Source organism: Liolophura sinensis, chromosome 1, assembly GCF_032854445.1.
Source record: "Liolophura sinensis isolate JHLJ2023 chromosome 1, CUHK_Ljap_v2, whole genome shotgun sequence".
Lineage (NCBI taxonomy): Eukaryota > Metazoa > Mollusca > Polyplacophora > Chitonida > Chitonidae > Liolophura > Liolophura sinensis.
The window spans coordinates 5,717,002-5,744,651 of NC_088295.1; the positions used below are offsets into that span (position 1 = coordinate 5,717,002).

General features: G+C 37.4%; 2 protein-coding genes across 5 annotated transcripts; one reads left to right on the forward strand and one right to left on the reverse strand.

Annotated features, from left to right (window-relative positions):
- The first annotated feature begins 46 nt into the window (after window positions 1-46).
- LOC135462052 (sorting nexin-8-like) lies at window positions 47-13,818 on the forward strand. The gene is made up of 14 exons (XM_064739397.1): window positions 47-73; window positions 199-323; window positions 1,821-1,953; window positions 3,243-3,436; window positions 5,172-5,289; window positions 5,619-5,740; window positions 5,943-6,023; window positions 6,414-6,574; window positions 7,164-7,296; window positions 7,926-7,994; window positions 8,607-8,714; window positions 9,109-9,147; window positions 9,395-9,544; window positions 10,515-13,818. The coding sequence occupies exons 1-14, from the start codon at window positions 52-54 to the stop codon at window positions 10,644-10,646; spliced, it is 1,587 nt and encodes a 528-aa protein (XP_064595467.1). The 5' UTR covers window positions 47-51; the 3' UTR covers window positions 10,647-13,818.
- Window positions 13,819-14,059: 241 nt separating this feature from the next.
- On the reverse strand, window positions 14,060-27,539 carry LOC135462051 (uncharacterized). 4 transcript variants are annotated; one of them, XM_064739393.1, is made up of 25 exons: window positions 27,443-27,539; window positions 27,008-27,153; window positions 25,926-26,040; window positions 23,667-23,924; window positions 23,179-23,293; window positions 22,770-22,894; window positions 22,201-22,302; window positions 21,960-22,083; window positions 21,489-21,658; window positions 21,175-21,332; window positions 20,702-20,898; window positions 19,956-20,218; window positions 19,614-19,766; window positions 19,211-19,372; window positions 18,705-19,025; window positions 17,621-17,839; window positions 17,092-17,203; window positions 16,847-16,903; window positions 16,681-16,741; window positions 16,333-16,452; window positions 16,104-16,193; window positions 15,563-15,822; window positions 15,128-15,341; window positions 14,678-14,775; window positions 14,060-14,532 (listed from the first exon to the last, which is right to left on the reverse strand). In XM_064739393.1, the coding sequence occupies exons 2-25, from the start codon at window positions 27,111-27,113 to the stop codon at window positions 14,365-14,367; spliced, it is 3,768 nt and encodes a 1,255-aa protein (XP_064595463.1). In that variant the 5' UTR covers window positions 27,114-27,153; window positions 27,443-27,539; the 3' UTR covers window positions 14,060-14,364. The 4 variants fall into 4 exon arrangements, with proteins under 4 accessions (XP_064595463.1, XP_064595464.1, XP_064595462.1 ...); XM_064739394.1 differs by having other exon boundaries at window positions 16,681-16,738; window positions 27,303-27,503; XM_064739392.1 differs by having other exon boundaries at window positions 27,303-27,503.
- Between the last annotated feature and the right edge of the window lie 111 nt (window positions 27,540-27,650).

Consider the following 27,650-nt stretch of genomic DNA (forward strand, 5'->3'; position numbering starts at 1 on the left):
AATAATGCATTTTATTTGAGAGTATCAGTATCACATGATCAAGCTTTCAAGATGTCGGCTGACCTAACAATTGGTAAGCATGGGTGTGTTGTTCAAAAGCCACAACGTTTGATAGATCTTGAAGAATTTGGTCTTTAGTCTCTCAGAGATATTAGCTTGTTGTCATTTCTTTACTTCTCACATCTGTCTCTTTGACAGGGTCGGTTCCGCCATTTTACAGAGAGGTGTACGAAATAGTGTGTCCAAATCAAGAACAAGTGGACCAAGATCTTTTCGTTCAACTCCTTGTGAAGTCAAGTTTACCAAAGCAGACGATTATACAAGTAAGACTGCATTGTACATGAGGCATTAATATCGAATGTGGACAACAGCCACAATTCTGTTGATGTTAGCAGTGGTCTATATCCCGGGTATCTTTTATTTCTTAAGCAACAGACATGTGAGAAAGTGGGCGTTCCCAGTGTCAGTTGTTCTGTCAACAGGTCCAGCGGGTCCACGTGACAGCGGTTCTGGTTACTGCTACTGCTAACTGGTACAGTGCATGTGGAGTGGTTCTGTAACGGAAATCTAATGTTAATGTTAGTTATTAATGACAACCCACTATGCACCTTTAGAAAAATTTTTGTTTTATTTCAGTGAGTGACAACACTTTCTGCAGTTTTTTTTGTTTGTTTTTGGTTTACCACACAGACCAATTTGACAGTTCTTGTGTAGGTCAATTGCCTATCCTCTGTTCATTCAGTCTTCAGGTCTTAATTCCATCCATCCCTGTGAAGTCATTGTGTTTTACTTCTGCCAGTTTACTTCAAATACATGTATTTTGTGTGGACAGTACTTTAATGGAAAATGTTTGTGCTGTAATCTTGGTACAGTTGAACGCTTAAGCATCTTTGCTTTGTACCTGTAGTATCTCTTATGAGTGAATAACGGGAGTATTGCTCTGTAGCTGGTACAGATGCATGTCTTTAGTACTAGGAAATGTCATAATCCACCTGTTATAGGCAAGCCGAGGAGAATATATTCTGTTTGTATCAGTATTGTCTCTCTGTTGAGTTTCCATAACATTGCCTCTCAGTTGAGTATGTGTGACATTGTCTCTCAGTTGAGTAACTATGCCATTGTCTTTCAGTTGACTATCTATAACATCATGTTTCACTTGAGTATCTATGATATTGTCTGTCAGATGAGTATCTGTGACATGGTCTATCAATTGAATGTATATAACATTTTTCCTCTGTTGAGTAACTTTGACATTGTCTCTCATTTGACTGTCTATAACATCATGTTTCATTTGAGTATCTATAACATTGTCAGTTGAGTATCTACTGTATGACATTGTCTCTCAGTTGAGTATTTCATTGTCTTTCACTTGAGTATCTATGACGTCTGTCACTTAAGTATCTGTGACATTCTGTCATTTTAGTATCTGTGACATTGTGTGTCACTTGAGTATCTATGACATTGTCTGTCACTTGAGTGTCTATGACATTGTCTGTCACTTGAGTATTTCATTGTGTGTCACTTGAGTATCTATAACATCTGTTACTTGAGTGTCTATGACATTGTCTGCAGATGAGTATCTATGACATTGTCTATCAGTTGAGTATCTGTGACAATGTCTAAAGAGTATATATGCATTGTCTATCAGTAGAGTATCTGTAATTATCTATTAATCACCTTTAGGCAGTAAGGAGAGTATTAGCGTATTTTGTTTGTATGAATGTTGTCTGTCAGTTGATTGAGAGTATCTATGGCTATGTTATATTTTTGCATTGTAATGCAGGCTGGTGAGTAAGAGAGATATTATTGTGTTGGTACAGATATGGGAAGCTGTGGACTCTCAGATGGGTTACCTGACCAGGAATGGACTGTACAAGGCACTGGCTCTGACAGCTCTGGCTCAGCAAGGCAAAACCATCAGTGATAAGATGCTGGACTCATATTCTGGTCAAGGTAACTAATCAACACAGTGTGTTAGTAGGGAACAGACATAATGTGTATAATTCTTCATGGCAAAATGCTGAAGATTGTGTGGACCAGCTGACAGGAGATTTCCAAGCGAACTTATGTCATGAGAGAAAGTATTACTGAAAGGTTGATGTTTCCTAGTGAGAAAATACATGTACCAATCAACCAATCAGTCGGTCAATCACATGCAAGCAGCTGTAACGACCGCTTACCAAACACTCACATGTGTACCCACCATGGAGGTTTGATAGCAAAATGTGGTTTAACCTTGTTGAATTTTGAAGGACACAAAGTTGATGTATTTATTTATTTATTTGATTGGTGTTTTACGTCGTACTCAAGAGCATTTCACTTATATGATGGCGGCCAGCATTATAGTGGGTGGAAACTGGGCAGAGCCCCGGGGAAACCCACGACCATCCGCAGGTTGCTGGCAGACCTTCCCACGTACGACCAGAGAGGAAGCCAGCATGTGCTGGACTTGAACTTACAGCAGTTGCATTGATGAGAGACTCCTGGGTCATTACGCTGCACTAGCGTGCTTACCTACTGAACCACAGAGGCCCCCACAAAATTGATGTCTACAGGCTTTAGTCAGTGTAGTGTGACTGTTGCTTGATGCAGAATGTTTCCTATCAAAATTTGTCACATTCTCTTGAAGATGATATCAATCCATTGGTGAATCTACATCAGTTCGTCATCTCAGTCTTGTTTGATTGGTGATTATGGTCTTACATATATGTCTTTTAAAATTTGAAAAGCAAAAATTTGTGAAGTAAATAAAAACAGTTTTCAGGTATTGTTGATCTGTTTTTAGGTTCCTATAATATAGAATGTTCACAGCTTAATATTGGGTGCATTATGGCTGGATAAGTATTTTGAAATTGGAAAGCTGTGTGAAATCACACGAAATCTATCACAATATTGGGTGTTCAGACTAGTCTGTGTAGCATCTTACCTGAAGACTTTATCTGTTTAGTCTGCAGGAAGTATTTATTTGTACTGAATATCAGCTTAATGCAGTGGCTCGCTCAAGTTTGGTAAACCAATAATGTATGTTACCCTTTCAATACAATGTTGTACGCTGGAAATAATAATTAGATTGAGAGAATTAGAAATGCAGTTAATTCCAAAATAGTTGTAACATTGATGTGATGAAACTATTATACATGCATTAGTAATAAAATTAAAATCACATTTATTAATATTTTCCTTGTGATGAAGGAATGTATGTGAGACAAGAGATTATGAGTGATGTTTTTGATTGGGCACAGAATTACCACGCCCTTCTCTGGGAGACCTGACTGATCTGAAGAGTCTGAGCGTGAGGTTACGGAGAGAGAAGACACCTAATGTACTTGGGTATAGTTACCAGGAGCTATGCGACCAGGACTTTATCAAGGTGGAGCTGATGCCAGAGAAAAAAGGCCTGATTCTAAAACATGTGGAGTATGAGGTCACCTCTCAGGTAAGCAGAGAGAGAAAAGGTCTGATTCTAAAACGTGTAGAGTATGAGGTCACCTTTCAGGTAAGCAGAGAGAGGAAAGGTCTGATTCTAAAACCTGTTGAGTATGAGGTCACCTGTCAGATAAGCAGAGAGAGAAAAGGTCTGATTCTAAAACCTGTTGAGTATGAGGTCACAAGTCGGATAAGCAGAGAGAGAAAAGGTCTGATTCTAAAACCTGTTGAGTATGAGGTCACCTGTCGGATAAGCAGAGAGAGAAAAGGTCTGATTCTAAAACCTGTTGAGTTTGAGGTCACGAGTCGGATAAGCAGAGAGAGAAAAAGTCTGATTCTAAAACCTGTTGAGTATGAGGTCACCTGTCGGATAAGCAGAGAGAGAAAAGGTCTGATTCTAAAACCTGTTGAGTATGAGGTCACCTGCCGGATAAGCAGAGAGAGAAAAGGTCTGATTCTAAAACCTGTTGAGTATGAGGTAACCTGTTAGATAAGCAGAGAGAGAAAAGGTCTGATTCTAAAACCTGTTGAGTATGAGGTAACCTGTCGGATAAGCAGAGAGAGAAAAGGCCTGATTCTAAAACATGTTGAGTATGAGGGCATCTGTCGGGTAAGCAGAGAGAGAAAAGGTCTGATTCTAAAACGTGTAGAGTATGAGGTCACCTGTCAGGTAAGCAGAGAGAAAAAAGGCCTGATTCTAAAACGTGTTGAGTATGAGGTCACCTGTTGGGTAAGCAGAGAGAGAAAAAGTCTGATTCTAAAACGTGTTGAGTATAAGGTCACCTGTTGGGTAAGCAGAGAGAGAAAAGGTCTGATTCTAAAACGTGTTGAGTATAAGGTCACCTGTTGGGTAAGCAGAGAGAGAAAAGGTCTGATTCTAAAACCTGTTGAGTATGAGGTCACAAGTCGGATAAGCAGAGAGAGAAAAGGTCTGATTCTAAAACCAGTTGAGTATGAGGTCACCTGTCGGATAAGCAGAGAGAGAAAAGGTCTGATTCTAAAACCAGTTGAGTATGAGGTCACCTGTCGGATAAGCAGAGAGAGAAAAGGTCTGATTCTAAAACATGTTGAGTGTGAGATCACCTCTTTATGTAAATTCATAGCAAAAGGCCTTATTCTAGAGCTATGAGTTGTTGAGTATGAGGTGTTTTGTCTGTCTTTGATGTATAAAATGTTTTCCAGATCACATGTACATATGATGTAGAAGGGTGATCATGTGAGAGGCAGGCATTTTCTTGGATGTTTCAAAGCCTGACATTTGTTTTTCAAGTGATGATTCTGTTATTTGTCTCACTGGAGTAAATTTTGGTTTCTTTTTCAGTTTTTTAGGTGATCTAACATTTAAGCGTAAAAAATATTGATGCTACATGAGATTTGTTTCCTCCAGCAAAGATGCGGCATCATGTTTATGGCATAAAGTACTGTATAATGTAATGCAAGGCACTTCTGAAAGCATAACTACTACACTTTTTGAGGAGGGCTTATTTAGTGATCATTATGTATTATGTTGGTTTGTGAAAGCCTCTTTATAAAGGCAGGCCCAATATGAAGTAGAAAATTGAATATGCCCAATTTTACTTTTTATGTGCAGATGGTCGTGGGTTTCTGCCGTTCTCTGCCTGGTTATCTCCCACCATAATGTTGTCCGCTATTGTATAAGTGAAATGTTTTGAGTATAGCATAAAACACCAGTCAAATAAATAGATAAATAAATGTCCAATTTTAACATCTTTTTTTACTCACAGCGTTACAAGGCAACGGTATTACGGCGTTACAATGATTTCCTTGCCTTACATGAGTTTCTCATCATGAGGTATCCTTATCGCATGGTTCCCCGCTTACCACCAAAGAAAATGATGGGAGGTAAGTCTCAAGGCTTGTCCATCGGAAAGGGAGTGTGTGCTTGAGGTTTGTCAATCTGATAAGTTCCAGATTTCTTTCTTTACAAGCAGACATATTTGTGACAAGCTGAAATAATAATCTTTATTTCATCAAACTTTGTTTATCAAACTTTATGTTTGGTAGTCACATGAGTCACTCTTACGTGTCTATTACAGGTATGTGTAGTGCAGATATCACCTTACCTGTATGTCAGTGAAGTACAGGTAACCATGAAAGCTTTACACATTGATAGTTATGTGAAATAATAAGATTGACCTTTTAATATCGTCTGTAATGTTTTATTCTCACAGCTAACAGAGAGTTCATAGAGCAGCGAAGAAAATCCCTCAGACGCTACCTCAACATCATCGCTAGACACCCAGCCATAAATGAAGACAAATTGCTCAAATTCTTCCTCTCTTTCTCTGGATCAGTAAGTTCTGCTTGAAGCACTATCTATAAACCTGGACATTTGTGTGTTGAATAAGTGTAACCCTGATAGATGCCTATTGATTTGTATGTCATGTTAGCATAAATTTATTGACTGATAAATCAAGTAATTGTATGATGTGCTTAATGCCATGACTACAATATCTCAATTATTAACCAGAATTGTAATAACATATATATTTTAGGACATAGGTCACAAATTGAAAGAACAGTTTCGAGGGTTGCCAGATGAGTTCATGACAAATGAAATAGCATTAAAAGCAAAGGTAAGTGGTGTATTGAGGTCAGTTGAAGTATCATTCTATACATGGTAGTTGCGTTCATCAAAAATAGATTGATTTGAACATTTAAAGATGTACAGAATCAGTGCTGGTTGACTGACAGTAGATTTTCTGGGTGAAGGCCTACTGCCTTAGTCATGCTTAAATAAATTTGCTTTATCTAAAATTCAACTTAGGCTAGGCACAGCCTTGACTTCCTTTTCCCTCACACCAGCCATGTAGCAACAATTCTGTATCCCTTTAACAAGCTATAAGAATGGAGTGTAATCCAAGATACTTAATCACAACTCTGCATTGGATTGTAAACATGACATTTGACGGGTGACATCACTGGCAGGTCATGGAAACTCTGAGAAGTGTGCTTGTCTTTTGTAGGACCTAGTTCCAATGGACACTCAGGTGCAAATAGGAAACAGCAAAGACCTTATTAAACTTTTGTATAACAGTGTATCCAAGTTACGGGACATTGCGGAGAGAATGGTTCAGCGGTCCACAAGCTATGCAAGTGACATGTTACAGTTTGGTCGGGAATTAAGGTAGATGGCTGATGGCTGTGAAGACATGGACTGGTCTGTGTAATACTAAACCTCCCTAGTACACATTAACAGTGCAATACCCAAAGATTTCAAAGTGTCACATCACTATGTCTTCATGCTTCTTCATGCTACTAGTTCGCTTTTGAAGATTTTGTCATAATTTTTTAACATCTCTCTCAGCCCTAAAATCTTAAGTTCTTTAGACACTTCTCTTTCAGTTGGTATGGGTTCCATTCCTCATGCTGGACAGCAAATTTGTACATTCACCCACTCTCATTCTTTGTTGTTTGTGTGGACTTTTGTAAGTTCTAAAGTTTATGTAAGACCACTTGTCATCCAGCAGTATGGTGTACCTACATGTACATCAACGTACTGTAATTCTTCAACCTTTTTGCAAGTTTACACGCTAATCCAACCAATGTAGTTTTGTCTCCAAAATTTCTTAAAATGTGCATATATTGCACTGAAAGTTGCTCTTTCATGTGCAAAAAGGTTGAGGAATAATGGTATTTGCTTGCCAAAACTTGAAGTACAACATACACATATTTCCATTACTGTTAGTTCTCTCTGCTTTGTATTGTGTTGACAGTGCATTAAGTAGTGACAGCAGTAGTGTGTCAAGTTGGGCCAGTGGGACAAATCAGACCTGGAGCCATCTGAAGAAAGGATTCAAGCATTTGTCTGTGGAATATGCAGCCCTGGCTGAAAAAGCCACCCAAGAGGTTGGTTTATTGTCTAACATTCCATATGTTGACAAAGTCTCCATATTTTTGTAGTAAACATCTTGGGCAGGGTCTTGCCTCCGACTGTGTGTTGTTTTTCTATATTTCTGTATCATTTTGAAGAACCAAAATTTTCTAGTCAAGCTTTGTGAGCACATGTAAATCTGTAGTAAATCCTTATGATAGGCCCATAAATAAGGTTTGTGGTTTACGCCCGGGCACTCCAGTTTCGTCCACTCATTAAACCAGCCACCATTGTATAAATGAAAAATTGTTGAGTATGTCATGCAGCAAGAATCAAAAAATATACAATTTGAATGAATGGGTTTTATGAGTTTACTTACAAAGTCTGGAAAAGCAGTTATTGCTCCACAGCGTGTGTTAACTGTCCAAGCTATTTTCTGCAAACCAACCTTGACATGGTATGTCACCAGGTAGGGTCAGGTAGAAATAGACACAGCCTTTTTCACAAATACCTAGCTTATTTCCAAGGTTCTGAAGACAATTTCCCATTCTCTCTGAAAACCGCAGGCTATGTATACGTGTATAACATGTTGAATTAAATTTATTTAAAATCCCTCACTGCCTCATTAGTGAGAACATTCTGGTATTGATTATCTAAATTCCAGGCTGCTGAAGAGGAGGAAGGGGTTGTGGAGAGGCTGTCGATGTTCCAGGATCTTCTCACGGCATACAGGGTGTGTTTTTGTATTGTTATATCTTTATGTAATACCTCAGTATATGCTGAAATCAGTTGAGCTGGCACAGATTACTGTATTTCATATAAAGTTTGGATTGTGAAAATTCACTTTCAGAAGTACATTAAGGTCTTAAAATGATGCTTTTCATGACACTTAAGGTTTTTTTTTGCAAAATTTATCAAACTTCCCCCCCCCCCCCCGAAAGAAAATAATAAATAAATAAATAAATAAAAGTCTTTATAAGTGGCTCTATAAGGTGGAGGAATCAATCAGGACCAAGCAAAATGTATCACTGGAAGAAAGCCAAACTTCAGTTGAAATGCAGTAGTTTCCTTTATCTAGATTCAGGTAGGTTTTTTTTTTCACATTAGTTATAAAGATTTTAAAGGTTATACATTTTACATTAGAAAATAAAGAAATGTAATAAAGCTTTGCTGTCAATTCACTGCAGAAGGATGAGCTGCAAGATAGATTTACAAATACACAACATAAATGCATCAGTGTTGTTCTTGCAGTATTTATTACATGTAAATCTCTTTAAGAAGGTAAAGGAGAAAAAAATAATTAGTCAAAGTTATAAACTAAAGATGCTGTTTATTTATGATGCAGGATCTTTGTGACCGCCATGAGAAGGGAGTTCTGAATGATCACCAAAAAGCCTTACAGAAAATGGGACAGTATAAGAAGAAACACATGTCAGCAACTGTTCAGTCAGAGGTATGACATAATTTAACATCAAGAGGGAGTGGATTATGACCGAATGGTTAAACTCTTTGTCTTTAATTACTAAGTCACAAAAGAAAATCATGACGTATGCAGTCTTTTTGGTTTTGGAAGAGTTGCTGGCAGCATATGTTAGAATGATTACAGCAAATCTGTCAAAACTATTGTTCAGGGACAACTTCCACAAAACTTTGTGAATCTTTTTTCTTTTAGCATTTGGTGGAAATGACCTCAAAGTCATAACTCCGTAAGAAGACATGTTTTACAAAAAAGTTTAAAAAATGGGTTTCATAGCCCTTTAAAACTGGGCCAAGTTTCCTTGTTAAAAAAAACTGACGGATATTTAAGGTCTTGCATGTATTGCATGTACTGCCTGGTTTCATTGTAGGCGGGCACTGTGGAGCAGCTGGAGCAGAGGATACTGGAGGTAAGCTCTTTGTGCTGTTATGGTTATCACCAACTTTGAGAATGTTGGGAACATTTTTTCTAGGTTTACTCTTGTGTGCTCAAGGAATGTTTTATAAATCCAAAGTAAATTTGTGGCTAATTAATGGCGGATCTTTGGGTAAACATGTAAATGCATCTTTGAATCCACATAATTCTGTTTGGCTCATATTTCGCTTGCTCGTACGTAATAGTGTATTTGAACATGTTCTTTGCTCTTTTCATTGCAGCAAGAAAGCCAAATACTAAACATGGAGAACAGAAACTATTTCTCTTTGCATTGTTTGCAAATGGAGACACAATTAGTTCATGCAAATCTCGATATCTTGGTGGAAATGCTGAGAAGTATGGTGGAAGTTCAGTCAAAATCACATAGCGAGGTACATCTTTTGTTTTGTGAACAAGTTTGTCATTTTGTTGTTTGATGTGATTTTTGGACAGACTTTGACAGCTCCATAGTGCATTAAATGAGTTTGTTACTTGTGTACCAGTACCTAAGGAATCCATGGAAAACCTCTACCTTACAGCATTTATTCCAAGCTAAGGTTTTCAAGAGTAACAGATAATTACATACCGTACAGAAAGGTTTCTTTAAAGGGGTGTACCGCCAAAAGTATTTCAGAATTTTTGAGTTGGTTCAGATAAATACAAAAAAGGGTTGCATTTGACTCCCAACTACCTGCCCTTGAGGACCTATATTTTGTGAAAAATGTCAATTAAGAGAATTATAAGGGGAAATCCATCACTGTTCTAAACTGTCCACCTGACGAGATAACATGCAAATGAGGCAGCATAAGGATTCCCACAAGGCAACATGCGCTCGTGGATCGCACATGTAAACAATACAATACACTGAAAGCGAATTTTAAGCCTAATAAACCAAATATGTTCCTCCTCTCAGTTGAAAATGTTTTAGAAAGTATTCACAATTCATTCGATCTGTATGGCAGAACTGAATTTACATGGTAGGCCGCATAATTACAACACAATACAGTGTCTGACATTTCATGTTTGGTGAATCCCTCCCAAAGCCTAGATAACAAGGGGAGGTAACTGACTAAAAAATATCAGGCTTTTTAAATATGGCCACTCGAGTGACTTGATGATTGAAGGGAGTCCGTGGATAAAAGTTAACATTTGATTGTTCACTCAGTCAGATGTAGTTCACTAGACATCTGGAAGTCTCAACTTTATACAGATGACCTCTAACATAACATCACAAATTTTTTTGATGTCAGCGGTATGTCTCTTTAAAAAAGTAAAATGTTTATGCCTTATTGTTGTCAAGCAACACTCAAAATCTTCCAGGTTCTTGCATTTATGCCTGTGTATTTTTATTTGGTCTGACAGCTCGCAAAGGTATGGGAGAACGTGAAGCCAATCCTGGAGAATGTGTTTCCACTGGACAAGTCTGCGTCAGCCTCCCCGAGAACCTCACCGTTGGGTTCACCAGTCTCTGACAGGCCTGGCGTAGGTGTCTAGGCATCCGTCCAAGTCTAACCCTCTCAGCAGAACATAGCCTATCCCGGGGAATCACTGCACAAACTTTCCAGTTGACCAACTAGTCTTGTGGGAATACAATATTAAAGAGGCATCCGTATTTGCGTGGCAAGTGTTGTATTGTTGATCAGAGACAGAACATGCAACTGTGATATTTATTACACGTAGGTACAGCTGAAGAGAAGTAAGTGATCTCTAACTAATATCTATTCAGCCTTCTTTTCACAGTGTTAATGTCTTCCACGTGCATACATGTACATCTTTTTGATTTGTTTTGAATTCACCTTTATTTTGTGCACTTAAAATGAATGGTGCTTAGTTACATGTAGTATCACAATCTGTTTTATAGGCATATCTGCAAGTAAACTACAGTTGGATACTAGAATTAGAGGTGAAGCTGGAGATTTCTGAATCGATGACTAGACTAGTATGTCTACACTTTATGTTGTCTGTTATTTTGGTTGTTTCAGCATACTGTTATTTTGGTTGTTTCAGCATATTGTTATTTTGCTGACTCCTGTAATATAGCCTTTTTTTTATATGTTAGTGTAAAATCATGCACTAAATCTGTCACTATTCTTGGTTTGACCTACCATCACCCATGTTAACACATGTAGGCCTACATGTAATACGAGTATCCAGTAAATAAGTGAGAAGATAGAAGAACTCTGCTCTGGCTTGGTGGAGTGTGACCTAGCATACATTTACATGTAAAAGCAGCTCCATTGTAATAAACTCGTTGGTTTTAGTGTTACTGTAGCAGGTTGCTTCAGTCAGTGTTTTAAAATGACAGATACATTATGGTTACCATAGATGCATTTAAGATATTGTTTCTCTGATCATGGCCCTACAATTTTACTTTCAGCATTCAATTACTGACTGTTAATATAAAGTTGTAAAAGTTTTTAAAGTGCATGCACTGAATTATACGTGTGTAAATTTTCAGTTGATCCTGAATTTATTTGGAGGGGATGGGAATATCGCCTGACCAAGACATGAACATTTGTTGGACAAGTTTGAAAGTTAGTCAGCCATAGTAATATTTGTCTTGATTATTAGTGTATTCACCACGTCATTTACATGCACATGTATAAGCATCATGGATTGCTTTATCACCATAGTATGGCGAGTCCTTACAGGTCATTTTACACTTGTGTTCCAGTTATACTCACAGCCATATACTGTGTGCTCTATGTACCTTTGCATTCCATGAACCTTTAAGCATACCGACTTGTTATTGAGTATTTAGCATGGAGATCTCTTTATGTCTGATTACATGAAGTTGACTTAGGAAATATATATGGGTAGCTTATTTCCAATGTTTTATGTTTTAACTATTAATCCAGAAAGAAAGTTGAAAATCATTTATGGATATATGATAAATTTATTTTTAATTTTAAAACATATGGTTCATTTCCTAAAACTGTGTATTTGGGCTTAATGTGCATTGGCTAATGAAAATAGGATATACTCATATGCTTGAAAAAGCATTGAAATCCATGTTGCTTTACCTGAGGGATTTGGCATTCATGTTGTAGGATATACTGAGAAAATAGTCACTGTGAATGTAATTTACTTGCACTGTGGCCATGTTAGTTGCTGGCTGGATTTCCTGTACCTTATAGCCTGAGCAATTTTACAAGAAATTTCTGTGTTACCTATGGGTATTTTGGTGCCCTCTTGAGTTTAACTTTTGCCGTCACTGCATATTACCTCCTGCATGGCATAATGTGACTAGTCTGAGATCATCTGTTTGTCCTTGAAAAATGTTCTGACAGTTCAAGGGGTGACAACCGAAAAGGCATTCATCTTGTAGCATTAAACAGGATTTGCGTGTATGAATTTCTTAAGCAGCTGTTTTTTTGTTTTTTTTTACTGATGAGAAAACAATAAACTTAACTGTTCATATTTCTGTATTCACTTGTTTTGACCATCAGAATCATGTATTGTGTGAAGTTTCAGCTGCAACAAGAACAGCTTGCTTTATATAATTCTAGCACCTGAATTGTAATTTACTCTTTAACTGAAAATTGCACTGTCTTATTGAAAGAAAGAAGTTTTGTTTACATTACATTACTGCCTTGGATGATGAAATGCAAAGGGATGTATTTGTTACTTCTTGTAGCTTTATTTGTACGTGTATCTATGGTCTTCTATTTTAAATCTGTTAATCAGTATATATACATGTATATGTATTGGAATGTATAAAATATGATTATATGTGTTTACGTGCATTGTTTTACCTCGTGATATGCAATATTCCAGCACAGATGACAGTCAGAATATCATTGGGATCAGGATTTCTAAAAAGTAGGCTGATCAGTGCTAGATTTTACACTACAGCCTAATCTATGTGCAGCTTTTGAGAATTCTTTTTTATTCAAAAATCCCCCCCCCCCCCCAATCTTTTTTTTTTTTTTTTTTACAACCATATTAAACTGTTACAAGCAAGAGAAATTGGAAAAGAAATAGTCATACAGTGCTTCAAAATTCATCTTAATCTATTGAAGGTGTATTCTTGAATGTAATAAGAAATAAGTATGCAAAGTTTAGGGTGATTTCACAGACATTAGGAGGACACTTTTTGGAAACGATGTAAAAACAAAAAGCAAAAAAAAAAGCACTATATGGATAGTACATGTAAATTCTAGGAGTGTAAAACTTTATACATTGGCAAATTCGAACATATCTCATAAACTGAAGTTTTATATTCAAATTTGTAACATGTTTTGTGACTTTAGGTGAGCAATCCTCTGTGGCCATTACACATATTGTGTAATTAATTTGTCCATATGCTGTGCTGTTTATTACTTCTCTTGGGAAAGCTCAGAAAATAAACTCTAAATGTGGCTACATGTCAATATTAATGCCTGCCTATGTTTGAAATTGCTTTGTATTTGTTACATTAAAGCTGTAGCAATTTTTGTTTTATCCCATTTTCTGTAAACTCCCTTCAGCATCTCCAGTCGGCGGATTTTCTGCTGTCCTGTGGTTTATCAGAGCTGTGTACATGTACATTTGAATTGTGTTACCTGTTGGAGGAAAGCAGTGATGGCGAGTGGGTACAAGTATCAGTGCTGTACTTCCCTTGATACCATTTCTTGAGTATTTGTTATTCTTGTTGATTCCAGATGTGTTATTTTGGCAACTTGATTGTCATTTTACAATATAGCTTTATGTTGAATGTTACTGAAACAAATATATTTTTCACAAATAAAGCCGCATAACAGTTATTTGTACAATGGCTTGTTTCTTTGAATACTCATCAATATGCTTTTAGGCATCAGTATTAGTTACATTGGTAGTTGCAATCAGCATATGGCTAAAAAGGTTTCTGCATCAATTAAGCCAACAAACCTGGCTAACAAATGATTCAGCTTTGAACACAGTAGAGTTAGCATTTTTTACATTTTATAGGGTATTTATTACACAGCTCTTGGTGAAAGGACAAATTTTTAAACTTTCACGAGCAAGTAAAACTGCTTATTTAACCAAAACAAACACGGATAACATCGATGTATAAATCACGTCAGTGGTGGAACTTGTTCACAACTTATATCACCATGCATCTATGGAGTGTATGGGACAGCCGTGCAGCCTGAATTAAAACTTCCAGAGTAAACGATCAAATGAGTGTCCAAATGAGTTTCCTACTAAAAGATCTGGTTTCCTAGGGGCTTATCAATCTTCTTGGAGCTTGTCACTCTGTATACACCTGTGATACAACCTTCTGAGCACGGACAGTACCTTTGCTGACAGTTTCTGTTATACCTGTTTTCAGGTCTGTCTCGGTGTGCGTAATAGTATGTTTTCCAGGCAGCTTGCCACTGGAGCGAACTGACAAAATGGTAGTATGGCCATAGTGGTCCTGTGGAAAAAAATACAATAAATATGTACATCTACATGCTGCAATGTTCAAGAAGATTCATGATTTATTTAAAAATGACAATATTGTAAAATTTAGGGTTAACTTTTTGAAAATATAAAATTGCGTAGAAAGGTATATAGCTCACTGTTTCCACAATCTGTGCTGTATTGGATTCAGCATGAGGCGCTGGCTCACCAACCTGAGCTTTGGCTACGGAATCCTCGGCAGGGTCCGGATTATGCCCTAAAATATCAGAACCATAATCAAGCAAAATACTTTCCTTTTTTTTTTAACTTGAGCCACTTTTAATTGTGATTAAATAATGATAGATTTTGTGTTCTTTGTGTGTCTGTGAAAGTGACCATAGCCTTTGACTGTATCTAAACCCTACATTGCGTTATAATGACATAAAAAATAAAGATATGCACCCAGAGGTGTTAACAAGCAGCATGTCATGGTCTGACATAAGCAAAGCTTGTGGGCCTGGAATCAAGTGCAAAGACAACACTCCTTTAAACACATTAAACACTGTCTAGACACATTTGAAAGCATGAACACAAATGTATCTACTATATCAAACAATATATGCCTGTACCTGGGGCTCGAACTCTGCTGACACTTTGCTGTTTCATTTCCTTACGTCGATCTTCTGATGCTGTTCTACCTCTTTGGACTGTTCGTGCAATACTGCTTGTGTTGTCAGGAACAGAAGATGTGCCTTGTAATTTGAGGTGTTTAGCATAAAGCAAGCTAGGCTGGATAACATCATCAAAGTAGAACTCTTCTGGTTCGGGCTTCTCATGTGGCATCTTAAACAGAAGATATCAGTCCTACTGCTACAGGTAAGTCATCAAAAGAATTATTGCTAAACATTGTGACATCAAGTCAGTAACACAAAATGCAAGTAACCTGCCGATGGTCTTGGTTTCCTCCTGCTATAACGTTCGCCGCCGTCTTGTAAGTGAAGTATTCAGCTTAAAATACCAATCAAACAAATAAACAGTAACACAAAAAATACACCACTTAATACCTTTTCACTTGATAGTACTGTTGTTGATGACTCTGGTTGATCCTCAGCTACTATTGGTCCACTTGATGTTGCTGTAGTTGTGTTGCTAAATTCAATCTCTAATTTGTTGTTAGAAAAGGAGCCCGTGTTGGGAAGGACTTCTATTTGCAGGTCTTGTTCAGAACTCAGCTTGCTCAACCCAGATGTTTCCTTGTAATCCACATTAGGTGGAAATGAAACAGATGCCGTAGGAAGCGTTGGTTGGCTGCTCTTTGGACATTCTAAAAGGTAAAAATATCAGAGATAATATGTACTACCTGATCTTTGACTAAAAGTTGAACTACATGCATGTACGCTGACAGGAGTACTTCATGACATTGACCACATGTATAATACTATAGCTGCTCAGTGCATGTGACTCTATCATCTCTCGTGACTTCCATACATCAACAATCCAACACACTGACTGACATTCTCCTCAGCAGTATTTGCATTTAGACACAGAGCACAAAGAATCAGCCTTGGAGTATGAATGTTACATGTATATGGAAGTGTCACCCACCATGTGTCATGTTTTCCTTGATTCTTTCCAGGTGATACTTCACCCAAGCTAAGATCTCACCGGAATCGTCGCTATCTATGCTGCATTTATCTGAAATTATACAAACCTTCCTTATCAAACCACCTCAGCTGCCTTAGTCACATTTAACATATGATAATGCACTTTTTTATATATGATAATGCACTATCTTTTTGAATAAATACAGCTTTAAAGTGTAAGAGAATCTTACCAGATTCAGCAACAGATGTACTTGCACTACATGTGTGTGAGTCAATCTTGTGTTCTTCCAGATTCTCAGGAGAAATCTGTTTTTCTGATGGTCCTTTTCCTGGTGTCCCACTTTTATTTACTAAGGAACAGAAACAGTAGAGTATTAAGATCATATTTTCCTTTACAAACTCTTGTATGTGAATAACTATACAAGTTGGCAACAGATGAAGACCTCCAGATTTTAACACACAGGTAGAAGAAGATTAATAAATTCTAAGGAATATATTTAACCTGAAAGTACTAGTGCATAAATTGTGGCTGTAGAATTTTTATACACATACAAGCTGCCTTGAAATTTTGCCCTCACCTGAAACTTTGGTTTGACACAGAAGTAATGTTCCCCTAAACATGCCACTTGGATGATCCTGCTAACACACAGAAAAGGCCATATTGGTTAATGGCTTTTTATCATAATTCAAAAGCACAAGAAAATAATACATAAAAACGTAAAAATGCAGCTTTATAGTGCTCACCTTATGACACGGACTGCTTGTGAGTTTACCTTCTAATACAGCTTGTTTAGTCTGGTGCTGAAGAAAAAACACACAACATCAGTTCTTTGCATGTAAAGACATGCATGCTGAACATTAAAATAAAATAAATGCATCAAAACTGATAAAATTTGAACTAGTTCTTAGTGTATGCAAATTAAATAATAAGAAAAAGGTAAGTATGATTTGAAGTAAACTGCAACAAAGAGAAATAATGAATCAATTACCAGATCAGTTTCTGCCTGGTATTTCTTCACCAGATTTTTAACACTACCCAATCCTCCGAACCAACGTGTATCACATGACTTTTCTGGGTTTACTGGTGATTCCCCCTTTTCACTGTATGACAAAATACACACATTTATCCACTTGTGTTAAGAAAAGTACATTAAGACGAAAAAGAAACAGAACGAAAAAGCTGAATGTGTCATCTGCATGGGCAAGCTGCATTATAATGCATACCTAACAACTTATAGTACATGTACGCATATACATTATAATATCAGTGTAATGTTTCTACCAACTGTTAAATTTCCTGTTTCCACACGAACATGAATTCATGAATATATCTATTATACATAAGCACCTATCAGTGACAGAAAGTGTTGGTTAACTGTATGTAAATGTATAATTCTAGGCACAGCATGCTTTGGAAGACTTGAAGTTCCTTTTTTAATTAATTATGGATTTCTTGCTACAAGATTTTCAATGCAATTTTTACTCAGTGATTTATTTTTTGATGAAATCATTCCTTACCTTTGGGCTGGGGATGTACTTTCTGGTTTTTTCAGGGAAGCATGTGGGCTGTGTTTTGGCGATGAAAGTGGTATGTTTATGTTGCTAGTGGGAAAATTTTCCCACATGTGGGCCTCTGAACCATGACTAGCAGGCTTGATGGCTGGCTTGACATGATAGGTGCTTGACCTCAGATTCGAGTAACTAGCTAGGACAGGTGGGGACTGCTTTATATTACAACTGAAATACAACAAGCAGATTTTTATTTGAAAGTGCACTCTAAACGTATGCATGCAGTGGGTATTAACATTTTATCTGTGACAGACAGAAATTTTATTTCATATTTTGTTTTATAACAATTGTGTTTTAGAGAAATATTGGCCATGGCCAAAAACCTGTGTTGCTATTGTAAACATCATTTACATAAAGTTAAGACATCCAGGTGTTAGCTGATATGTATCTGACTTTAAGTGGACGATGAAATGTTCAATTTTATCTGGGGTTTCTCATCAACCATCTACTCACCCAAGTCGCCATAGTTAGAAACATGACCCAGGATTTTTTTGGGATGGGTTACCTCCCCTTGTACTGCTGGCGACGCAAACGTCAAGTCTCAAACACAGTATTGTGTTGAAATTTTTAAGGCCTACCATATACCTTCACTTCTGCTGTACATGTACTTCATAATATACGGTTGATAGAACGGAAAATCGTATTTGGTTTAGTATACGTAGACATCTTGTTTACACGTGTGATCCATGATGGAACACTGCAATGAATCAATATGCAGCCCGATTTGCATGTTATCTTATCGGGCTGACGGTTTAGACGGATTTCCCCTTCTAATTCTCTTAATTGCCAATTTTTTTGTGGAAAAATACAGACTTAGCCAAGGGCGTTTAGTTAGGAGTAAAATGCAACTGAGTTTTCTTTTTAGCTGAACCATCTCAAAAGTTCTGAACTTTTGCTAATATGTCCCTTTAACATGGGCTAAAAATCCTGAAATTTGTTTCAAATTATGAATAAAAAGTGAAAATCATACACAAACAGGAAATTGACATCACTCTAATTAAAGTATTGCAAATCTCAGAAATGTACTCTGTACCTGACAGTATTGCTACGTGTTGGGGTTCGGAATGGGTTGGCCTCTGCTTTTCTTTCTCTTGACTTTGCCAACTCAGCTTTGATATCTCTGACAATCTCCACAGGTTGCTTTGGTTGATTTATGCCTGACACTGCTTTGTACAGAGCACTAGGGCTTGAACTTTCATTCTGTTGAAATGTGCTGACAGACGGCATAGAGGTGTAATGTGAAGTGGACTGGGAACAATCCTCAGCTCCTGACTTACTGTTTACCAAGCTTTCCATATTCTGATCACTGCAGAGTGAGCTGGGTAACATATGCCTTTTTTCAGATGACATTTTTCTGAAATAGAGAATACACCAAAGGAAACTCTGCCAGAGGTACCCAAAAGACTCCCAGTTACAATTTTCTTTCTTTGATCACTACACACAAGTTAGAGACTGAGAGCGGAACCAGTATTTGAATTTACTTTTGTTTTACAACAGGAAAGAACGTTGATAGACTGACCTACAGACAGCCATAATTACCTGTGAATTTCCCCATGAAATGATGGCCTCTTGCATCTTGGCAGAGTGGAAGGAGACCCTGTACTGTTTCGGGGTGATAGCTGCACCCGGGATGTCTTTCTTGACAGGCACACTGAGTAGTGAAAGGTGTCATCTTTATCCTTGTACATGTCCACACTGCCACTTAAACATGGAAACACCAACATGTACCACACACGTATACTGACATTTAAGCACACAGCATCCATCCACAGTTAGTAGTGCAGCTCTTAAGAGAATTCATATTGTACATGTAGCGCAAATCCTAGAGAAAATGACCCTGGACATTGAATGATTTATGCATGTTGGCCAATAAACAGACAATAATAAACATTTTTTTTAACAAATTGACTACAGTTATATGTATCCAAAGATCAGTGATTACCTGGGATGAGCCTGGAGGAAAGAAGACCTGGCATATGGCTTTAAGCTGGTAGAGGATAGCTGTAGCGCTTTGCTTGTACTGGCAGAAGATTGCTTTGCTGTTGATGTTTGGCACATCTCTGCATGACTACAGCTGTCCGATGCTCCCTGGCAACTGAAAACATTAAATATAACAGTCTACAGAGAAACTCCAAATAGCTATTTAGGTATCAAACTGAAACAAGTATTTTTAAATGTTACATGCATTAAATCAATCTCAACCACACAACTAACAATGACTAGTAAACTCATTGTAGCCTGATTAAACTATTGTATTCAGTTCAAAAAGACATGATTTCTTCACCTTGGTTCATCATACTGTGCGAAATCTGATGAGGAGTTATTGGCAGATCTATCACAATGAACATTGTGGATATCAGGTATGGTGATCTGGCCTGAGAGTACCATCTGCGTCTGCCCGTCATCCTGTGAAGCTGTGTTATAATGTTCCTCTGAGACTTGATCTGTCACAGTGCTGGGCCCTGCGTTTCCTTGTACAGGGGAAACTGCTACTAGGCCAGGACTCTCAGGGTCACAGTCTGACTTGGCTTTGGTGAAGTCTTCTCTCTGATAGAAGAGACAACATAAGCAATAATTATACATGCATACATTTAAGCGCCATCTAACCCACCATGTTCTCATAGTGTATAAAGAAAACTTCAAAAATAACTGGCAAACTTAAAAAAAAAATAAATAAATAAAAATATCAAATAAAAATAAATTTCACATCCTTTGTATTATTAAGGTAAAAACACTCCATAATTTTCATTCAAAATACCAAAGACAGCCTAAACAAGCAAATCAACCTCAGTATCTGAGTCAAAAAAAAATCAATATGATCCAACTTAACAATCTCTTCTCAGATAGCCATGGGTTTCCTCCGGCCCCTGCCCGGTTACCTCCCACCATAGTGCTGGCCGCCGTTGTATAAGTAAAATATTCTTGAGTATGGCATAATCAACACCAATCAAATAAATGAATAAACAGAATCTCTTTTGACACAGACAAAGTACATGTACTAATAAACTGTTATATTTCTTATGCACCTACCCTAGACAATGTCACCAGTAAATGCTGCAGCTGCTCAAATGTAAGTTTGCGTTTTTTGGCTTCAAACTGTAATCCCAACTCTAGGACAGCTTGGAACAGTTTTGGAATATTATGAGATTTACATGAGATGGAATATCCTTCAGTTACAAGTTTCTGCTTAATGAAACCAGCACTGCAGTCTTCCCAGGGTATCTTGTCTGGATGAAGCAAAGAGAAAAAGTTTTCATATCAATGGTTAATTTATATTGCTATTAAGATATAATTATGCAGAAAAAACTCACATGTATGAAATGCACTGTGTGAATGTTTTAAGCACATGTATGCATGACAAGATACCTGCACTTGTGTGCACCACTTGTAGTATAGGATTTTTTTTACTTATTTAGTATGTTTACAATTTGTGTTACAGTAGATGAACATCTGCTGCTGCAGCTGCTGTAGAGAACAGTAAGTGATGTGTGTCTTTATTTTACCTTCAAACACTTCATATATGACCATACAGAGGCCATACATATCTGACATCATCACCGGTGGCTGGTCTTCCATTAATTCTGGGGCCAGCCAGTTGTATACAGCGTTGGGGAATGTGTTGGTGCTGGCCAAGCTCTTCTTCTGGGGCAAATTCGGTGAACTAAAATGTGACAAATGAAGAAATAAAATAAGACCTTATATTAGGCCTTATAAACAGACCTTGTTAAATATATAAATCTGAAGCAGAAAGATTAACTGGGCAATAATAACTACGCACTAGGATGAATTTTATGTCAAGTTTCACAGTATTACTTACCATTCCACCATGTATTCAAAGTTCCCAAGTTTTGCATAAGTTGGTGTAATAAGGTTGACCGCATGAGATGATACAGAGCAGTGTATCAGATTGTGTCGGTGAATGAAAACAAGAGCACCACAGATCTGCAGCAGCAACTGAACAAAGTTTGTATATGACACTCCTTCAAACTGAAAACAAAAGGCATTTTCACATATTTCTTAAGATGTTATATGTGAATATATCTTGGATTACAATAAAAGGATATTTTTATAATAAAGTTGTACCTCAGATAAGTGTTATTATTATGTAGGTATACATTTTATGGTGGCCATATTTATATTGGCCCACGGGTTCACTGCACAAATCTCTTGCTCAAACAGTTTCAGTTAAAGTTGTTACAGATTAAAATATGGCTAAGCAGGCACAAAAAGGTAAGTTTAAAGTATGAAAATAAAGAAATTATGCTTGAAGTGCTTGGCAGTTACCTACCCGGTCATGAAGGTAATGAAACAGAGAGCCACAGCTAATCCTTTCATATAGGAGCACCAAGCCATCCAGATTGTTTGTCTGACAAATGCCCATGAATAATAACACATTTGGATGATGAATTTTTCTGCAAAATATAATAATTTAAAAACATGTCAAGGGTACCTTTTAGACTGATGTTCGTTTTAACAGATCATCACTTGAATATAAAAACTGAGGAAACATAAATGAAGTAATAGGTTACCCCATAAATTCACTTTCATTGATAAGAAGGTCCACATGTCCTCCATCTTGTGGTTTCCTGTGAAGTCTTTTCACGGTTACATCAGTGTCCAGCCATATCATGCTGTGAAAAAAGAAAGGTTTACAAATTTTTTTACTGCAGCTGACATACCTGGTCATAATCACAGACAATTATTTTTCCTTGAATGATATGTAAGACTGCTTTGTTGTTTTTTACACAATCTTGGCTACCACACAGCTTTCCACTATTGTCTTGAAGTTCATAGTCTTGTTTTCCATATTTCATACCTTCTGTAAGCCAACCATGCTAAAATCACCTGCATGTACAGCTTCTGGTTCACAAGCTTGGGAACAATTTATTGAAACTAGTTTTAACAATTAAATCCCAAAACAACAACAGAACAATAATTTGTCACTTTATTTTCCTTTCTATTTTCTCTTAAGGACCCTTGTTATACATGACAAAGTTTAAGTACATGGTCTTGATGTCTTATTTTTGAAACAAATAGGTAGTGTACAGGCATTTTTAATACAGATATGTAGTATCTATACCTTTCTAGGGAACTATACCTTTCCATAACCATGAAAGACCCATTGTTAAAGGTGAAGCCGCTGTTGTCATGCCTAAGACTGCTTTCTCCAACCAGTGGCACAATAGAAATCATACCTTGCCAAGACTCACTGTCCAAATACACCTATAAAGTATATATAATATCACCTTCACTAGCCACAGATATGATGCTTTTTGTTTTAGTGCAAAAGTGAAAACATCATTTCAATTTCAACGACTGTTCAACAGCTAGTTTCATCACCTTGATTCACTTTTTAATGTTTCAAAAATGACATCATCACATGGTGATAACCTGTCAAATTTTCAAGATGCTTACAGCAGAAAGGTCAGGTTTGTTCAGAATGACACAATGTCAAAAGATGATATCCATTAAAATCTTCTGTATACTGCAACATATAACAGTGCAACCTTTCCAAATCCCATGCTATGGACACTTCTTGCATCGCTAGTCTGCGTTGAGGGTGTGTCTCGCTTAATTTTTCCCTTTACAAATCGGATCACAGAGCTGGTATGGTCTGATGCCCTGTAAACAAACAGAATGGGGAGGTGGCATATTTTTTGATCCCCTGAGGTTGCGCTAGTATAAAGCAGGACATCGAGTCATTGTTACATCAAAAATGGATTGTAGTGAAATGTGTGCAGTGTATTAATAGTTTCTATTGTAATGTCATACTGTGTTCAGTGAGACATCATCACAATATAGTGAGAAAGGAATATTTGACGTCAATAAAATGACATCAAGGTCCTGCTGTCGGCCGTTGGACATGTTCCCATTGGAAAACTTGGTCAAAAATAATAAATCATTGACAAGTATAACATGCAGACTGAAGAAACCTCAGCAACTGCTGAAAATCTGAAACATGAAAGCAAGTGCATGTATAAGATATCAAGCAAACCTGTCTAGAATGCTAGAGGAACCCTTGATGGATTCTTTACTGTTTCCACCCATGGCAAAATATCTTGTCTTCTCAATGAACTCAATCATCTTATATTTCTTCTTTGGTTCACTCTGGAGCATTATCCAGTCCTTAGGTGTCCTCCCAAGGTTGTCGTGAAGTCGCAAGTCACCACCTGATCCCAACAGCTTGCTTACTATTTTCACATTACAGCTGTAGCATGCTGCATGGACTGGAGTGGCACCATCCACTGATCTCCTGTAGATAAAAACTGTGACTCTTTAAGATATTTAACACATAATATTTCAACCAAGTCTGATTTATATTGATCCTGGTTCTCTGACAACAATTCTCAATAAATGTATCACTAACACCAAATTTCCAGAAGTTTGGAAGCAAGCCAAAGTCATCCCTCTCCGCAAGGGAGGAGGGAAAGACAATGTAGAAAACTACAGACCAATTGCAATCCTCCCAATTCTGTGTAAAATCCACGAAAGACATGTTTATGATCAACTTTATGATTTCATAACTAAACTTAACCTTCTTAGTGATTCTAAGTCAGGATTTCAGAACCAACATTCCTGTGAAACTGCTCTCATTAAAATGGCCGAATCATGACAAGGGAGAGTAAGTCTGTTCTGTTTTTATTGACTTCAAAAAAGCATTCAACACTATTAACCATACCTACCTGTTAATGATTCTAGTGCTATATGCTCAGGTGTTCCGCAAGGTTCCATCTTGGGCCCGTTACAGTTTATTATTTATATAAATGACCAATCACTACATATCAAGCGACACCATGTGTCTCTTGAATAATTTGCTGATGACTCAACTTTATATATCTATTCTGACAATTAAGCTATCTGTGATCTGTGATCACTTTAATGATGAACTAACTAAAATTAAATCCTGGCATGATGAAAACCAGACGTTCATCAATTCAAACAAATCTAAACGTAAGCTAGTATGCAGCGTTTAAGATGTACTGTGAATTCACAATTCACTGTTTCATTAACTGGTACAACCCTTGAAAGAGTTGCTCATACAAAGCTTCTTTTTGTTTGTACTGATGAAAACTTGTCCTGTAACAGTCATTTTAAAAATATATATGTGAAAGTCAGCCAGCTTTTAGGCATCATTACACATTCTAAGAACTTTTTGAGAAAATTCTCTTGTTAATTGTCCTACTATCACACCTTGACTACTGCTGTAGTGTCTGGGGTAGGGGTTCAGCAGCAAACATCAAGTGGCTTACCAAACTACATAGAAGAACTTATAGTAAGTCCTAATATAGTTCCCAGAACAACTCTCCTCAGTCAACTGCAATGAATGCTTTTTAGTGACCGAATTAATTTTAGAGTCCTTTGCCTCTTCATTAAAGCCATCAATAATGCTGCCCTAAGTCATCTAAAAGAATTCTTTTTGCCAAACAAATGTGTTAACACTACTGCATTGCGATCAACAAATTATAATATGTACATTCCTATATGCAAAACAGGTGTCTTCAAAATGGTTTCTCAGTGCTGGATACAGCGTTATGGAATTCTCTACCAACCGAAATATTTTCAAAAAGCATGTGGCTCTTCAAAAGGAAAATTATAAGATCCTACAATTCAGGTAGATTAAGGCTTATGGTCGAATAATGCATTTTTAGCACTGTCTGTGCTGTTATCATTAGTAATGAAGATCTTTACCATTATTGTATATTAAGGCCAAATCCTCATAACACCCTTACACACATGTGCAGCGTTCAAACCAAACAGGGGATGGGAATGAGGCCACCTCCCACCCACTTGGTCTGTGCTTTGTACATGTGTGTTAAGGGGGTTCCAGCCAGCAGGCTGGGCAGAAAGGGGTCGGTATACACAAGTTGATATACATCATATATTACAATACATGCTTTACTTGTGTATGTATGCATACTTGGAGTTAAACATCGTACTGAACAATTTATCAGTCATATGACGATGAGGAGTCACTGGGTGTGTGTACACATTTATTGTGTAAAAGCCAAAGTGCTGCCACCATTGAAGAACCATGCTGAAGATACCAGACATGACACCCGACCCAATCACATTATACTGACACCGGGCCAACCAGTCATGTTTCCTTGCTCTAAACTCTCAGAGCTGAGTGCCAAGCGAGGCAGCCACAAGTACCATTTTTAAAGTCTTAATTTGGTCATTACTTGTGTGGAGACTAGATTATGTGCTATGTACTACTGTATTATTCACACTCAAAATGATTGCTCAGGCTTACTCGTTTGGATTTGCTCCATGCTTCAGCAAACAGAGAACTGCAGACAGCTGACCATTATAGCATGCACTAAACAGAGGGGACTGGCCAGAGGTGTTTGGAAAATCTACACTTATTCCTGAAAAATAAAAATAATGTACAAGTACATATTTAAAACACATTTGACTGATTTATTTATTTATTTGATTGGTGTTTTTACGCCGTACTCAAGAATATTTTACTTATATGACGGCGGCCAGCATTACGGTGGGTGGAAACCGGGCAGAGCCTGGGGAAAACCCACAACCATCCGCAGATTGCTGGCAGACCTTCCCACGTAAGGCCGGAGAGGAAACCAGCATGCCGCATTGGTGAGAGGCTCCTAGGTCATTATACTGCGCTAGCACACTAGCCAACTGAGCCACGGAGGTCCCAAAACACATTTGACTATCACATTTAAAAGTTTTATCACACTGCGACACTGCAACCACCTAATCATGATTAAATGCCACAGTTCATTAACTGATATCACTTGGGATTGGACAATTTATTTCATTGAATTTATGGAAGGTAAACATCAAGATATGTTAAACTATAAGTTTCAACAGCATTATATACAATACAGTTATGGGAATATCATAATGAATTTGTAAACAGATCTAAAAGCAAATCATGTACCCAGTACAGTGTAGGTATAAATAGCCTTCAAGTTTGCACCTCACAAGACTACATAATATGTATAGCTGTGTATAACATGGCAGTACTAAGCAGATTCTCATTGTATCAATCACATTCTACAGGTCTAAATCATGTCAGCCTACATACATGTAAATGACATCCAAGTTGTATATGTATGCAAGCCTGGAAATAATTTTTAAGTAGGTGCAGGGCATCCTGGCAAATCTTCAAGCTACTCACATTATAAAAACAGTTACAATATTATTTTCTTGGCAGTTTTGTCATGTAGCTAACAGCTGGTCTCTGTCAAAACATTATTTGTTAAAGAAATTCGTTCTCGTACTCCTGCTTAACTGCTTATTTTCAGGCTTGATACGTAGTCGGCTTACAAATACATGGCTACTGTGAAGTTTGGGCTATGCACATACCTTTTGTCAATATCCTTTTCAACTTTTTCGTGTGACCAAGCCTTGCCGCATCATGAAGTAAAGATTCTTGGGTGTCAGTGCTTTCCGTTTGTCCTGTGGACGCCATTCTGCTTCGTTTCTGAGTGGGATGGAACTCACTTGATCATCTACAATGTACAGCAAGGCGTCAGGTTAAAGTATCAGGTGGAAAAAACTTTCCAAATGACCGTGACTGTGTAATTTAAGTTATTAATCTGAAGTTTTTAATTTGAAGTTTAAAACAAATGTAAAAATACGACGGTAGGTGAAAAATTACTTGGTAGCTATCATTTTCATAAGCTGGATCCCAGGTCCGATCAGTTCTGGGTTTCTAAGATCGAAAGTTGTGCGAAATGTCACAGACAGGAAAGCCTACGACATTCTGAAAAGCAATAGCCCTTCAACTGATCAAAATACCATGGAACAGAAATTCACATGTCGTTTTCTGTCAGTGTGAAGTTGGGATTATTGGCGTCAACGATCGCAGCCGGGAGAAAAGCAGACGACGTACCAGTGCAACAGCGACATCTATATTAGTGTGCATGAGTTATCTCCCTTAATTATATGTCCACAGGTCCTGGCGATGTTTTTACAGAAAAAACAAAACCCCAAAAAACACGAAGCT

Bases quoted from the DNA above. Each gene is read 5' to 3' on its own strand.
- LOC135462052 (XM_064739397.1), top strand. From the start codon at position 52: ATGTCGGCTGACCTAACAATTG. The intron at 74-198 runs GTAAGCATGGGT...TCTCTTTGACAG, and splicing joins GTCGGCTGACCTAACAATTG to GGTCGGTTCCGCCATTTTAC. The intron at 9,545-10,514 runs GTACATCTTTTG...TTGGTCTGACAG, and splicing joins AGTCAAAATCACATAGCGAG to CTCGCAAAGGTATGGGAGAA.
- LOC135462051 (XM_064739393.1), bottom strand. From the start codon at position 27,113: ATGGCGTCCACAGGACAAACGGAAAGCACTGACACCCAAGAATCTTTA. The intron at 26,041-27,007 runs GTATGTGCATAG...TTTATTTTTCAG, and splicing joins GAAAAGGATATTGACAAAAG to GAATAAGTGTAGATTTTCCA. The intron at 22,895-23,178 runs GTTGCACTGTTA...TATACTTTATAG, and splicing joins ATAGCATGGGATTTGGAAAG to GTGTATTTGGACAGTGAGTC.